At 40.9% G+C, this 15,584-nt stretch overlaps 1 protein-coding gene across 1 annotated transcript; it reads right to left on the bottom strand.

Moving 5' to 3' along the window:
- Window positions 1-402: 402 nt before the first annotated feature.
- Window positions 403-15,176, bottom strand: LOC124702223 (bromodomain and WD repeat-containing protein 1-like; the record flags this gene model as incomplete). The annotated part of the gene is given in 23 exon segments (XM_047234348.1): window positions 403-634; window positions 1,545-1,603; window positions 1,695-2,276; window positions 2,376-4,094; window positions 4,185-4,585; window positions 4,682-4,736; window positions 5,682-5,741; window positions 6,744-6,840; window positions 7,606-7,676; window positions 7,750-7,830; window positions 8,702-8,772; window positions 8,976-9,144; window positions 9,336-9,411; window positions 9,593-9,780; window positions 9,875-9,999; window positions 10,083-10,177; window positions 10,705-10,811; window positions 10,897-10,974; window positions 11,053-11,162; window positions 12,046-12,282; window positions 12,449-12,600; window positions 12,848-13,217; window positions 15,057-15,176. Coding segments are annotated over 22 exon segments (5,073 nt in total). The 3' UTR covers window positions 403-450.
- Between the last annotated feature and the right edge of the window lie 408 nt (window positions 15,177-15,584).

Raw genomic sequence — 15,584 nt, 5'->3', positions numbered from 1 at the left:
TTTTCTATAAGGATTCTATTCAACGTGTAATCTCATAATACTGATGATGATAATGAACTTTTGCTTCGCCTTCTCTTTATTGATGGTGTACTAAGGTCTATACAAATTCAATAATCTGCTAGGGCATTTCCTCTACCAGATATTTACACATTGACATCTTTTCTAGCAAAGCTCTCAAGTTCTTCTTTTCTTTACCAATAGGACTATCGACCTTTCTTGACGGCTACAAGGGGTCAAATGGTCAGAGTGCTGTTTTAAGATCAATTTGTATCAGCAAACGAGGGATTAAAGAATTCCAAAATGTTAAGCTGAATTCCTCAGACCTACGAACTACTATGGCTTTCCTCTAACAGAACTATGCCTTAGTAAAACAAATGGAGAATCATCTCACAGGCTGAGGCAAATTCTGATAAAAAGGAAGCATGACAACTGAGCACAGAGCTCCTCCACCTAGAGTGATAACAGGTTATCTTGGATCCAATCAGATAGCCTGCGAATCTCAGTGCTCTTTGAAAAATAAGAATCAGCATTGGCAAGCATCACCCTGGCATCATGCTTGACAGCCTCCAAAGTTCTATAGTAATTGTTATGTAGCCTTGCCCTGATCAGCTCAATGGAGAACTGGACAGGAAACCTGTAGTGCAGCAAAATCTTTTAACAGGAGCGCCTCTTTGAAAGTGGATGTTACTTCATAAACAAAAAGCACCCAATATACTTCATAGTTCATACACAGCATTTTTCCAAACCACCCATTCTCAGGAAGGAGGAATCGGACTAAGAAAGTAGTCCCTCCATTCCAAATTAATTGTCGCAGATTCAGGCAAAATGTTGCCTAAAATGTGTCCGGGTTCACTGAATCTGCAACGGGTAATTTGGTTCGGAGGGAGTGCTTCCCAATATTTGATAGGACTGTGTAGGTATATATGTATGTAATGCACCAAAACCATCGTCGAAATGCACTATTAAAGTTTGATATAAAATAAATAAGTATAAAGCTATATGGGGCCTCTTGATATCCTAGATGCTCACTTCATATGAATATACAAAAGACAAAAGACAAACGCATGAACACAAAGACACCATATTCAACATACAAATGAGTATGCGTTGGTAAGATGTTTATGTACCTTGTTTCAAAGAAAATCATAAAATCTTTGTTTTAACAACAGTGGCCTCAAAGATGTGCAGCCAGAACCTTCTGATGTCAAAGTATTTATTTGATTTTGATGAAAAAATGTCATTAGCGTATTAAAGTTGATGATTGCTATGAGATTTGCCAACCCAAGAAGGTAGTTTAGTAAAAGTTAGCGTTCACATTTCCTAAGTATCTGTCAGCTACAACTCACTCAAAAAACTACATTTAGTGCTATATGAAATTGATTAAACCTCAACCAAATATAGGCGTAAAAGTAACCTCATCGACAATAGGGTGATTTTATAATACATGGTGCAACGCATTATCTAGATTATACGGTAATCGGTGTTCGCCCTTTTGTTGCTAAATGGAGAAGTATCAGCACCAAATGCATTTACACAAGAATTACCTGTTTATGAAATCCGGTTTTCCTGCAACAGTGTCTAACCTCAGGACACCATAGCGATCCTGCAGATCCACAAAGAAATACAGTAGACAGTTAAAACAACAACGAAAGAGTGGCCAAAGATTGTAAACATCAAAAATAAATTAATTCCACCTGATTTGTGCGAGACATTTTCTGTAAATTGGTCACTGCTGATAACAATTTGTTCCTGACAATGGGATCAATATGTGGATGTTTCCATGGAGCCAATGAGCTAGTAGCAGGATGGAGCTCCCAGGGGCTATGAGGATGATGAGAACCATCATTTTTGTACTTTATGACATATCTCTCCCATGGACTGTCAGGAAAATCAGGTGACTTAGGCGTTATTGCCATTACCCGTCCCTCCCACCAACTTCCTCCTCCTTCCTCAGAGTCATTGGTCCACCAAACTTTGCACTTATCTCTGACAACCCAGTTCTGCGTAATAGCAGCTTCAAACCGTGTTCTTTCCACAAGAAAATCAGGGAAGTTAACTAGTTCAGGCAATGTGATTTCAAAGTATTCGCCAAATCCGCTTGAAGCGTGATCAATGAACTCCACTGTTAATTTACAGCAGCTATCACCGGACCCAATATGAGATTTGTAATCAAGAACCTTAATTTTGCAAAGCTCTACAGCTTTAAGGCCTTCGATCCAATTCCATGGGCATTTACGCAATGATGATAATGTTTCATTAAGATATTCTTCATGACCCTGAACAATAACAAGCACACAGAAAGTTTACTTCATAAATGATGTTTACACCAAAGTCATCTGCATGCTTTATACACAATACAGCAAGAATAAAGTTACCTGGCGCAAGTACATAACCTCATCATCAAGTTGGGGAATATAGCGGTAAATATCCTCATGCTCTAGCAACATTAGCCATGGATACTTGGACACTTGCTGTTTTTTCTCAAATAGATGTGTATCAGGAAAGTTGCCACTCTCTTTTGTGTACCTCTCAGATCTTGATGTTGATCCCCACGTTTCACGCGCATTTGGAGCAGTTTGTCTACCACTTGTTGATGCTTCATGGGAAGATTTTTTCTCATGAGAGATAGCATCCTTTCCTCTAGCATCATCAGTGTATGCACATGACCTCCTTGCACTTCTTCGCAAACTACCAGTAGGTGTAGCTGGACTGTAGTCTGGAGGAGGCTGATATCCACCATCATTAGAGATAGAAGTGCTATCTCCATTTCCATAAGCATCTGGATCCGGGGTTTTTTTGTACTTACTTGACTTCGACCTTGTGTACACTGCAGTGCATGTCTTGGCAGATTCGAAGTGTAACTTTTTTGAGTCATGCAAACAAGTACCGTTATCTGTGCGTTCTTGAAAACTTCTGGATACACTAGTGAAGTCACTGCTTCTATGTTGATTGGTGGCAGAAACCTCGTCATGCTGCATGGAAACTTCATCATGCTCAGAGTTCATGTCACTCCCTACTGCAGTAGTCTTTGATTTATCTGATGAACTTGCTCCATCTACAAAGCCCCTTGACCTCGACAACTTCAGTTTAAAGGATATAGGCTCAGTACCGTAGAACTGTTCGCTGCATCCCTTGTTATTTTCTTCCACCACGTGAGTACTATTGTTGTTGGTTAACCTTTCTTCACCAGGCAAATTAACTTCACTATTATCATCAGTATTATGGTTTTCATGGATGCTATCCAAATGTGCATGCTGACTTATTTGTACATTCTGCTCAACCATTTGTTGGATGCCATTACCATATTCATGAGGTGTCTTCTCACTACCAGACTCATCAAGACCCTGTGAAAGTGCATTATCTAAAGAGGGCCTCATGTTTCCAGAAGAGTCAACAAGTTTGGAACGCTTTGAAGATCGTCGCTTAACTTCACCCCATTTGATTTTGTCATTACTGTGAACAGCAGAACCATTGTGCAGACCAGAGATCGTAGTTTGATATCCATCTGTTGATAGTTCAGCCTTGCAAGCAGAGGAACTTCCAAGCTCAAAAGCTAGTTCTGGCTCAATGGCTTCGCGTTTGGCCGCTGCAAGTGACACCACCGCTTTGTCCTCAGTGGATGATTCTGTGTTTCCATTTTTTGAAGGAAACTGGGTTTTTAAATCACGCCGTGGTATCCTCAGGATCAGTTTTCTATTATTTCCAGAATTTCCCTGAGTTTCAGTGAAATGAGAAGGTTGTGTAACATCTTCTGAATCATAATGGTTACTCTCTCTACCATATCTTGGCTGACCATACCGCGCTGACTGCTCAGCTTCAGTGCTCTCTGTGTTGAATTCACTGTCTGAAAGACTACCCCCTGAGTCATCTTCATCCTCTTCCGATGAAGCTCCTATCTTTGTGAGGAAACTGAGTGCGTTGCGGGCAGCACGTCTTTGAGGTCTCAGTCCCCTAGATTTGGAGGATCTTTTCCTTTTGCTAGAACGACCAATCTTAGACTTCCTACCTCTATGTGGCCGTGATGTCGTAGCCACATCATGCCCATCCAAATTTATTTTCTTAACTCGCCGACCAGATGAAGTAACAAGATCAGCCTGTAGAAGATGACAATAAAAGGACAATAAGAGGAAAGGTTAGAAGGCAGCATAAAGGAAGATGGAATGATCTCAACTGTTGCCTCTTACATCAGATTTTTTCTTCTTTCTTCTAGATCTGCGGCGATTAGCGGTACCATTAAGGTTATCTGCATCAATCTCTGCACTTGAGTATGAAGCACCAGAGGAATCGCCACTCAATACCCCCGGTTCTCCTTCACTCGAATTGTCATCCAAGCCGTCGTACTCAGAATCAGTATCATCAGAGATAACTTCGTTTTCTGGCTCAAACTCAAAGAAGTCCGGTATCTCTGGAAGTGGTTCCCACCTATCTGGATCAATAATTGGGATGATTTGGTATTCGCCAGTGGTTGCATTGTATGTGGGGCCAACAGCAAAATTTACAGAGGGAGGTCGCCACTCAATACCCAGGGTACCTAGCCTGCGTTTCTGGTACATGCTCTGAAAAGGCTCTGGGTATGGTATCATACCTGCAATTGGTAATTAGGAAATAACAATTATAAGCATGTACAGCAAATAAAATTACTGTACTATGCCAAAGATAGAAAGGCAGAAAAGTTATATACCCGAGTCGCACAGAAGGTCTTGAATATTTCTCTTGTAAGGTGGAAGCTGTGTTTCCTGGATACATTAAGTAAAAGCAGCATTAAGACAATCTGGTATCGCATTATACACTTTGTAAACAGAGAAAAGCACAGTTTTACAAAGGCAAGTACGATCGGTTCAATATTCCTCTTTTGGAAAAATACCAGCCCAAGCATGTGTACAGTAGCTTTTGGAATCTGGAGACATATGTTCATGTTTTAACATTCCTTAGTCCTACAATCCTTTGTTGTTTCGATAAGCAAAAACGACCAGTTACAGTAAGTAATCCCCTTCTATGACTTCTGGTGAGAATGTAAGAGTAGTACCACGCAAGCACTAGATATATGAAAAATATATTAATACATTATAATTATTCACAAGCACATTAAGTGTACTGATCAGATGATTATTCTGGTACAGTATGCTTGCAGTTTATAAACATCTCCTAGTAGGTAATTAACAGAACTTCAACATGTGTACTTTCAATATTGCCGTCAAAGTATTCTGCCAATCAGCAGAGTGGTCCTCACTCAAGAAACAGGATTTGACAGCTTATAATCCCGCTTGCTTAACTGCTGAGATAGCAGCACTTCAGAAGTAGATTGCAATGTCGGTAGTATGTGGTATTCTTCATAATATAGCTGGCAGTCACAAACAGACTAACAAATTGTAGGGAGTCCAAATCAACTGACAATATTACTTCACTAACCAATAAAATGTATGCTATCACGAAAGCAAGTCTAAGAATTTTCTTGAAAGCAATACATGATACTGATAACTCCATTTCGTCTATCAAAACAAGGGGGGAAATGTAAATACATGAGTATTACAAATAGATCTTTGAAACAGTTAACATGATAACTCCGATGGTACAGTTAAAGAACAAACTGAAAATAAAAACATTAAACATTCCGAACAAATAAGACAACTTAGTCAGCTAATGCAATGCAAAGAGCAGATGATTCATATCACCAGACGAACCTGATCAATAGCATTCCCATTTGTATCTTGAATAAGGGGCCGATAGTCTCCAAGAAAGAACTATTGTAAAAGATGAATAATGAGCATCACTGATTGTATAAAGGTAAAATATTTCCCCAAGGAGAGGGGGGAGGGGGTATGCAGTGCAAGCATATCTGGGTACAGTCATTCAAACTATCAATGTGAGTTGTTGGCTGAGCTTTCAGTAAGGTCAGTTTAAGAAATCAAGGGTGTGTTTGGTTCTGAAGCTAGTCTCCTAGCCTTGCTAGGCAAGGATGGTTGTTAGGTGATGTCATAGAGGGTTTGCTTTGCTTGGCTAGATTAATAGTAACGCAATAAAAAACTTGGAGGCTAGCTGAATTGGCTCTCTCGTATGGGCGAGGTGAGACAGCACTGTTTCATCAGCCTCTAACCGGCACGGACATTGTGATTTGCCTATGACCGACCAAACAAAGCCACCTTCACCTTGCTTTTCTTTGCTATGCCCAGCTGAGTTAATTTCATCTAGTCTAGCTAAGCAAGATAAGCTAAGGATCCAAACACATCCTAGAGCGCAACATGATGATAATTTTATGGCTTAAGCCATAAGGCACTGATAGACTAGAAAGTTATAAATGACAAAATTAGAATATCAACTGCCCCTCATCCAACTGTACTGATTGTGTTTGGATCTAAAACAAGGATAGCTCTAGTCTTGTCTAACAAGTATTTGCATTTGGTAGAGGCATAATTTGTTTGCCATTTCAGGCAAGCTCACTCATAACTGTAGCTAAATGCTTGCCTGTCCGGGAGAGCCGTATTGGCTCTCTCACGACGACAACCGAGCGGTCATGGAGAATGACATGAGACACACGACCCAAGGCAATACAACCAAACAACAAAACATAGCTCATGTGGGATATGACACAAATGGGCTAGCTGAACTTAGCATAGCTAGGCGAGGGCAGCAAAGGATCCAAACAGACCCATGACCACTAGGATAATGGCAGTTTGCATGACTAAAATTGGTTTGCACTAAGCATTCTCCCCAATTACTTGGTAATTCAGCAACAGTTCATGTACCTGCTCATCTTTTGCATCCTTCTGTGACTCACCCTGCCCTGTACCAATGATGAATATTTGCCCAATTTCATCAGTGAGGACAAGTGATGTCCCGTCCCTAAATGTCCATCCAGCAAAACATCAAGACAAAAACAGAAGACAAATAAAATTCAGATATATCAGAAATCTATGGTTATTGAGAATGATACAATTTTTGATTTGGCAAGATATTGATGTTTCTATGTTAAATCCCAACAGTACACAGAAAACTAAAGTCGGCAGTTGAAGAGTCATATTATTTTGTGTGGTTGTAACAGAAAACTAGAATACCGAGGGGATCAGCTTATTTTGACCAGCATGGTTGTCATGCTGTAGCTTAAGCGTTCCAGCGAGTGCGCACACCATGGAAGAGTGTATACCGAGTGTAGCCTTGAATTAGGCGAGCCCCAGAGCGTCCATGGCTAGCATTAGTCAAGGATCACTTCTGCACAGAACTGTTTTTTTTAGGTAAACTATGCACTCCCTCCGGACGTGTTTAATTGACGCCTAACATGCACATAAGTTCTACTAACTAGGTTCTACTCCCGCGTCCATTAAAGAAGAACGGAGGTGGTAACATTTTGAAAGTTTTACTAGGAAACCATCACAACCTTCCTAAGCTTTTATGGAACATCCTTAAAATTTAGAAGTAATCCTTCACTATGTATCTGGTGTTTCTCTTCATTCTCCTAACATTTTATGGATTACTAGTAGAATTACCCGGATGTTGTTACAAAAGTAATACAGATAAATTCTATCATATGGCAAAGTGTACATTTGCTTAAGGGCCAAAAGAAAAGTTGCTGTTGTTGAGAATGTGAAGAGATTCTACAGTGACACTTACGGAGAGAACTTGCCATCAACAAGCTTAAAATGACCAGTTTCGTAGATCTGTACAGGTTTTCCTTCCCATATCTGGATACAATGATAACATATTTTCAGGACTGAAGGTAGTGATAAAGATTGACAGATCTAGTTAGGAACTTACATCCCAGATGATCGTCTTTCCATCATACCCAGCACTCATAGCTATACGCGGGTTGAATGGATGCACATCAAGAACAAATGTCTGTTGATAATGAATGTGATCAGAATTAATCAGAGTACATCTATTTATGTAAGGGCCAACCTTTAAAAACAAAATTGACGACAAAGTGCAGAAGAAGAGGACGAAATTCACAACGTTGCAATCAAATAGAGCTTCCGGAGCTTTTTCCATTAAACCGGTTCGACAGATGCAAAGATATCCATATGGAAATCGTACCAACTTTGATAGGACTACACCAGCCGAGACCCGTTCCTAGATCCTAAATGCTCATCCCAAAAGTTAATATCGACAACGTTATAGGACAAAAAAATATTAGTCCCAATAAATAGTAGGTATTGGTGTGAAACTGTAACAGTTAAGCATATAGATCAAACTGTACCAACATACTTGGCTGCCAAAGCGCCAATACAGAAGTTGGTGTCATGATTGGACGACCGAATGGATGTGAAATGCATCGATAAAGTGTAGATCATAACACCAATGGGATCAAGGACGATACTGTTACTACACAAATGAAATCTTTGCACAAAGAGATCAAGTCTTCAATTGTAGTGGCAAAAATATGCAATGCAACTCATACTGCCATACTCATAGGGAACTTCTACTTTTAACATATTTAAAACTCCATTTCCCAGTTTTTCTCTTCCATGTGTGTTTTATCATCTTTATCCCATACTCTTTGCCAGCATATTTACAAAGAAAATACAAGGAGTTACTTCATTATGCTTTCACTAGTGCTCTCATGAACAGCATGCAGTGATGAGTTGCACAAAGTTCACAGTTTCACAAAGATGACATGCACAAAAACTATAAAACTGTACTAGGTATCAATTTGCAATAACAAGGTGTCAACCAAAAGGGATAATGCATAGACTGCATGGAGCATGCTTACTGATTCCTTATGGCCAATCAGTGAATGCACCAAGCTCCCATCAGAAGCATTCCAAACGCAAATTCTACAATCTGCAGAACATATTTAGACGTGTTTAGAGAGATGAATACAAATGAGGATGGTGAAGATAGATTAACCATGTAATAACAACATCAGTTTCTGCACACTAGGAATACTAGAAAGCTCAAATGGCAATGCATGCAGATATCTGAATAATAAAAGGAACATCAGTAGGATCACAGTGAAAATATAAGAAGACATAGACCAAACATACCCATGATAGCAGCAAGCACAAAGCGGTTGTCCAAACTCCAAACAATCATATTGACACCACGAGGGGTTGGCTGTTGTCTTTGGCGTGGACCACCGCGAATTGTTTGGGGAGCCATTGGAGGTGGTGGTACCTTAAGATGGTAAGCGCGAGTCCAGCGTCCAGTTTTTCCCTGGTTTGGTGCAGGGAACAAGTTATGCAAAAAAAAAATATCGAGTGGAACTAAAAGATAAAACTATAACACTAAATACCAGCTACATTTCTACCAAAACACACCTGCAGTTATGCAAATCGTTGTAACCATAATATTGAAACAATGTTTGTCAGGAGCAAAATGTGGAGTTTTAGGTCCCATTAGCTTACATGTGATCTTCGAGATCGTGGCGCCCATATAATTGCGCTGCCATCACGGGAGCAGGTAACAATACTATGTCTGAACCTGGCAAAAGGAGACAAACTCAGAAGATCTAGAACTGTTGAAGCCAACAATAACCACCAGTTGGAGGTCAGGAGGTGAGGTTAAAAAACTAAATGAACTACAGAAATTACTAAGAACATGTACAGCAAGAGATTTATAAAGTGAAGGATTACAACTCCATAAACACAAAAAAAATACTGACCCTGAATATCTTAGCTTAAGGTTATTTTCTTCCTTAGTGGTGTGGCTGCTGTCAATTGAAAAGGATCTAGATACCACACATCCACTAAACTGCACATAGTTTACATCATTTTCATGGCCTGATAATACATCCATCTCATGATTCGGTTGGTCATGTTCCTCAGAACCACTCTTGCAAGCACTCCAAACCTGAAATGAACACTTCAGATGAGAAAAGGCAATTCAACTTTTCCTAGTAAAATCAGAAGCACATAAGACGGCAGTGGATAACAAGAAAACATACTCTTGCAAAAGTGTCTGAGCTGCCAGTAACGAATACAGTTCCATTAGCATTGAATGCACAACATAAGATTTGGTGATTTGTCGGTTGAACTTGAACAGCGCTAGAAGATGCATCAATACTCTTGCCTAGCATCAACACCATGTGGTTGGAGTAAATAAATGTAGACATTACCCACAGAAATGCAATAGACAAGCTTCAATGAACTAACCAGGGGCAACATCTGGAGGCTTTGGTATATATATCCGTGGAGGTTGTTGGGAGTATCTGGCATCCCACATCCTGCATGTCCCATCATCGGATGACCTGCTCAATATGATGTGATAGTTAGGAGGAGCAAAGAACTTACAATATGAAGCAAAAACTCTAATAAAATTACGACGGTACAGACAGCAAAACAGTAGTGACGTTTATCACAAGAACATAAGAGAACAAAAACTTTTTCATAAATTTGATGATATAGCAGAATATCAAAATCGGCACACAATGCAAGGATCTACCATGTTGGAAACAAAAGGATATAACTTCACAGGTTTAGTAACTATAGTTACTCTCAGATTATTAAGGAATAGTATGAAAATGAACAAAAGACATCAGAGAGTTTTTCCAGGGTAGGTTCAGTTTTCTCTAACTTGGGCAAACCTTGCTTTTAACTTTGTACAGATAAGCATTTGCTTTCAAGCAGATTGGAAATGACTTGTACCACAGGCTTGTAAAGGGATTTTTTTTCATTTGTACCATTGCTGCCATTCAGCTTGTATGTACAATCATTAATCATAATAATTGTAAAGACTGCTATATCAGGAAAATACAAAGAAAAAAGAAACACTTACGACAATAGCTGGAAAGCAGCACCTGCCCTTGGACTAAAGGCGATAGTTGTAACAACCCCTGTGTGACCCTTTAACACTGACATTGGCATGCCGTCAGGTATACGCCACTGCTTAGTAAACACATACATTAGAATTGAAAGGAAGAAAGGCCGCTATCATAAGTTTTGAAAGTACATAAACTAGCAACCTTACCACTCTAATGATGAAATCATTGGATGCCGATGCCACTACAGCATTATTGGAACTCACCGCGAGGTCAGTAATATCACCCTTAATTTAGAAAATGGAAAGTAATTTAATAAAAGGCTGTGGATATTTATATGTTGCATTGCAATGAGCAAAGCTTACTTCATGGCCTCGGCAACTAGCCAGACAAAATGCTGTTTCCATCGCCCATATTTTGACAAGGCGATCATCAGAACCAGTTATAACATAATGCCCGGTGCGATCAAAAGTAGCTGCGGAAGCAGGAACAGTGCAAACAACATTACATCAGCTAAAAGGGGAAAGGAGCAGATGGATAATCATGATGAACTGGAGAAGACAACCAAAGAACAAAAGGCAGATGTTGCATTAGTTGAAGACACAATAGGAAAACAGTAAGATCTTTAAAAACAGAATAATTGGCATGCATTTGGTGAATTCTTCAGCTAATATCACGGAATTTTTGTTGAGTGAACGCTGGCGCATAATCCACTGTATGAACTTTTAAAACATTTAACTAGCCTAAACAGTAATTTTACAGAACAAGCATGACAATAGAACTTCAAATATTCAAGGAAAAATTATCTCCCAGAAACATTACTTGGACGGCAGTTGCAAAACCCACCATAGTCATGATTTAGCTCAGGGACTATGTGAAACTGTGGTATTTTGAGACTACACAATATAGATATTGTGGGAGAGTGAAGAGAGGTAAAAAAATATTCTTTCCTTGAGAGCAAATTTAGTCCACCTATCAATGCCCTGTACCAGATACAACTGGAGGATCCATGTACAGTGTGTTTGTGACAACCAGAGGGATACATGTACAGCGTGTTTGTGACGCAACTGGAGGAATCATGTACTGCGTGCTTGTTTAGCATGTGAGGGGGCACTGACAGGTAGGATCAGTTCGATTTTGAGGACAAATTTGACTATTTAACCCACCCTTTACTAAAATTCAAAACTGTATTATTGGAATGGCAGTGTGTTAATGATCACAATTCGGTAATGATTCTGAGCCAAATCACTATGTTTCAGAAAATGTTATCCAAGTGAAGTGCTTAGGAAGTGATTTGTCCAATATTCAAATAGTTTCCTTGAACATATAAATTCAGAAAGCGAGAAAGTTCAACGAACCACAATATGCGGCATTTTGATGACCCCTCAATTTCTTTATAATCTGCATCTTTTCAACAAGGGTAGATGGCTTCGCAATGGCATAGCATGATGCACGTACAGACGGAGCTCGATGATTCTTAGTGAAACCACCAATCTCTCTCAAACCTAAACCATGAACTTGATCAGCCTGTATGTGCGGCCAACGGAGATACCTCGGCAGCCTGGGAGTTTCCTTATCTTGACCACCTCTATCAGCTGCCAAAATTTGCATCAGCACATTAAGTAGTAAGACTGAGTTTCACTGAACATAAAACAAACTTTGAAACTGAAACATTGAGTTGCAACAAATGATGTTATAAATAGCTCTAAAAATGGAGAGAAAAGGAAGACTTTAAAGCCTATAAGTACTTAATATACATACATGCAAGAAGGGAAAAGGAGTTTGAGCCTAGAAGCGTTGGAACATCAGCAGCATTTGGAGACCTGCCTCCAATCAGGTTGTCTGGGCGGCAGGAACTAACCATCAGTTGTTTTAAAAGCTTCACCAAGTGGTCTTTACCAATGTGAGGGTATCTAAAAGCAGCACAACACTAGTAAGCAAAAACCTTGATTGCATTAGATCGTTCAGAAAAAAAAGAGCAGATATAAGTTGACTGTTCTGGAAGGTAAGTGTGATAATTATTATATGTCGTGAACTTTATAAAATAACTAGATTTTTGAATCATGAGCTTCATCAGTACTAAGTTAGTCACATAAACACTGAATGAGGAACACAGACCCAGATAAGAGCTACAAAACAAATAGAGTGATGTACTTGTACCTCTCAAGTAACTTTCGGTAACCCACAGGGAGTGACACACCATCATCATTTTCTTCGCCACTATGAATACCACCACGTGAATACCAAGCATGGTATCTTCTAGGTAGCAGCTGATGCTCCAGAAGTTCATTGCACAGTTCTCCAACAGTCCGCTTAAACGGACCATGTGATAGAAAATGCATAATGAGGAAGTAAATTTCCCTCATATCAATATCCACAGGAGCCTCGGATGGAACATCTGATGGAATCACTTTATTCACAGAATTAATCTTCTCGAGTGCCTGGCTAGGAAAATCCAGGGGTATCATACTAACAGAGGTTGCGTTAGCAGAAGGTTGGTGGTTTACAGAATCCATGTCAACAACGCCACCTGGAGTTAGAAACAATAAAGCATAAATACAAGAATAATATTAACGAAGAGTATTGAGTTTGGATCTCAGACAAGAGATAAATCAAATGTCGAATGGACATAAATGGTGCAGAATACTATAACCCCAAGTAACGGAGGGCAATACATACTTCATACTAAAAGCACACACATAAAGACATTTACAAGAAGAAAAAAATGGATGACCAAGACACATGGAGAAAACGAATAGTTTGTGGGATTCATCTGAAACAACTGTTCTAGGTCCAATGATATGGATGAGCCATAGTTAACAGAAATTTCTCTTCAAACAGTAGATACATGTACAATTATGTGGATAGTGGCAGAGCAGCCATACATAATGTAGAAGTTGAAATTCTAGTGCGAACAACAGCTAGGCTATATCGGTAAAGCTATGAGTGAACTATGAAAAGCCCGCCTTCTAGCCCAACGCCCCATCCAACTCCCCCAGGTAATAGCCCCCACCGCCGCAGGCCGCAGCCATCCCCTTCCTCGCTCAAGCAGCGCACCTCTCAGCGGAGTAGTTCTTCTCCATGCATCACCTTGGACAACCACGAGAAGAAAGGGTCCAAATCAGAGGGCAAGGAGGACATTTGGGAGCCGACCGTCAGCTAGGGCAGGTGCGGCTATCGGCGGAGTAGGGGACCAGAGGCAGATGGAAGGCCTAGGGCACGGCCGTCCATGGGCCAAGCATCTCTGTCTGTTTATTTTAGGCACATTGTAGAGGTACTTACTGTTGAACCTTGGGGACAGAAATATATACACAAACAGGTTTGGAAAATTTGCAAATTTTTCAAAGGTCGTATGTCACAATTTGTTTTATTATCTATAATAACATTAGTACTTAAAAGGGGCATGTAATCAAGAAGACAAAGAAGAAAGGGCATACAATCGATTTCAAACTAAAGCAGGGCATATTATCAATGGTCAAAACCCACCCCCCACCCCCCGAAATTTTCACAGAGGAAGACCCCAGATAGGTTCAAGTATACGGGTGCGCTTGATTTGAGTCCCAACTAGCCCATCCAAAATTTTGGCATGACCAAAGCAAGGGCATTACCAATATTTTGTTAAGGTGTTGTTGTTTGGATTACAGCCATTGCATCATACAAAATTTCGGTAAAGTAGTGCCTCCATTTGGATTTTAACCAATTGACTTGGCATACATTGACAACTTAAAATAGCTAGTGCTTTATTTAATCCCAATTAAATCAATATAAATGGTGGTAGCATTTATTTTTAAAATGCAGCCAACAAGAAAATAAATCTTGAGCCAGGAGAATCAGATGCGAGTGGTGCAGTTGGAAATAGCTACCTACGGTTCACCTGTACCAAATACAGACAGTAATTGCATGGGACACACCAAGGAGAAGCGGGCAGGCGAACTAACAATTTTTTGGCAAAGAATTCCATCGCCCTCGTGTGGGCGAAAATTACATGGGCAGGCTCCGGGCACAGTGGGCGAGCCAACATTTTGGCGTCAGTCCAAACAGCGACCAAATTCGTTAGGATTTGCCATTTTTTGGTTGTAATCCAAACGCACCCTACAACCCTAGCAGCAAAACCCGTGAAACTTGTGGGCATTCTTTACAAATCAGAACTCCAAGACATTGCATATGCTATGCTTGCCACTACCGGAATTACTGCAGCTTCTGTAAGTCCACCAATCTGGTTATGAATTCAGCATAGTCTGGGCCAGGAATGCACAAACAAAAAGGTAATGCTGTCCTAATTCGCGCCAGAAGGGAGAGAGGTGGGAGATCCACCGATTTGGTTTCAGAAACCATTAGAAGGTAGATCACTGATAACAAAAACTCTTACCGGTGGCAGCGAGTAGCCGATTAAGTCACCCGTGTTGGGTGATTGCGTGCCCCTGGCCCCTTGCCGCGGTGCTGCAGCCCGCCCTGGCCAGCACGGCTGCACGGCACCGCCGCCCAACCCACCTCCGAGGCGCGCGCCCGCGGCACGCCCCGCGACGACGCGGCTGTGTTGTGCCTCGGCGGTCTCCTTGAGGAGGCAGAGGATGCAGGGCTAGGGTTTCGTGTGATTTGGGGAAAATTCGTGGACAATTGGATTTGGGGATTCCTGATTGGTGTTGGACTGTTGGTAGGTTGGAAGAAGGGCCGCGCGGCCGGAAGAGGCTTTCTCCGGCAGCGGCGAGCGGCGGGATGGCGCGGTCCGGTGGCCTCCTGCGACTGCGAGCCCTAGCGCAGTACGGAACGGAGAGAGAAGGCAGAGACTGGAGGAGGGTCGCTTCGCGGGTGTGATCCGGATAGGAGGTCGCGGTTGCTAACGGGTAAACGGGCAAATCTGTAACACGTAATCTGCTGAAGAATACGTAAGCCGGGC

This window comes from Lolium rigidum, chromosome 3 (genome assembly GCF_022539505.1).
Source record: "Lolium rigidum isolate FL_2022 chromosome 3, APGP_CSIRO_Lrig_0.1, whole genome shotgun sequence".
NCBI classification, from domain to species: Eukaryota; Viridiplantae; Streptophyta; class Magnoliopsida; order Poales; family Poaceae; genus Lolium; species Lolium rigidum.
This window is presented reverse-complemented; position numbering and strand designations above follow the sequence as displayed.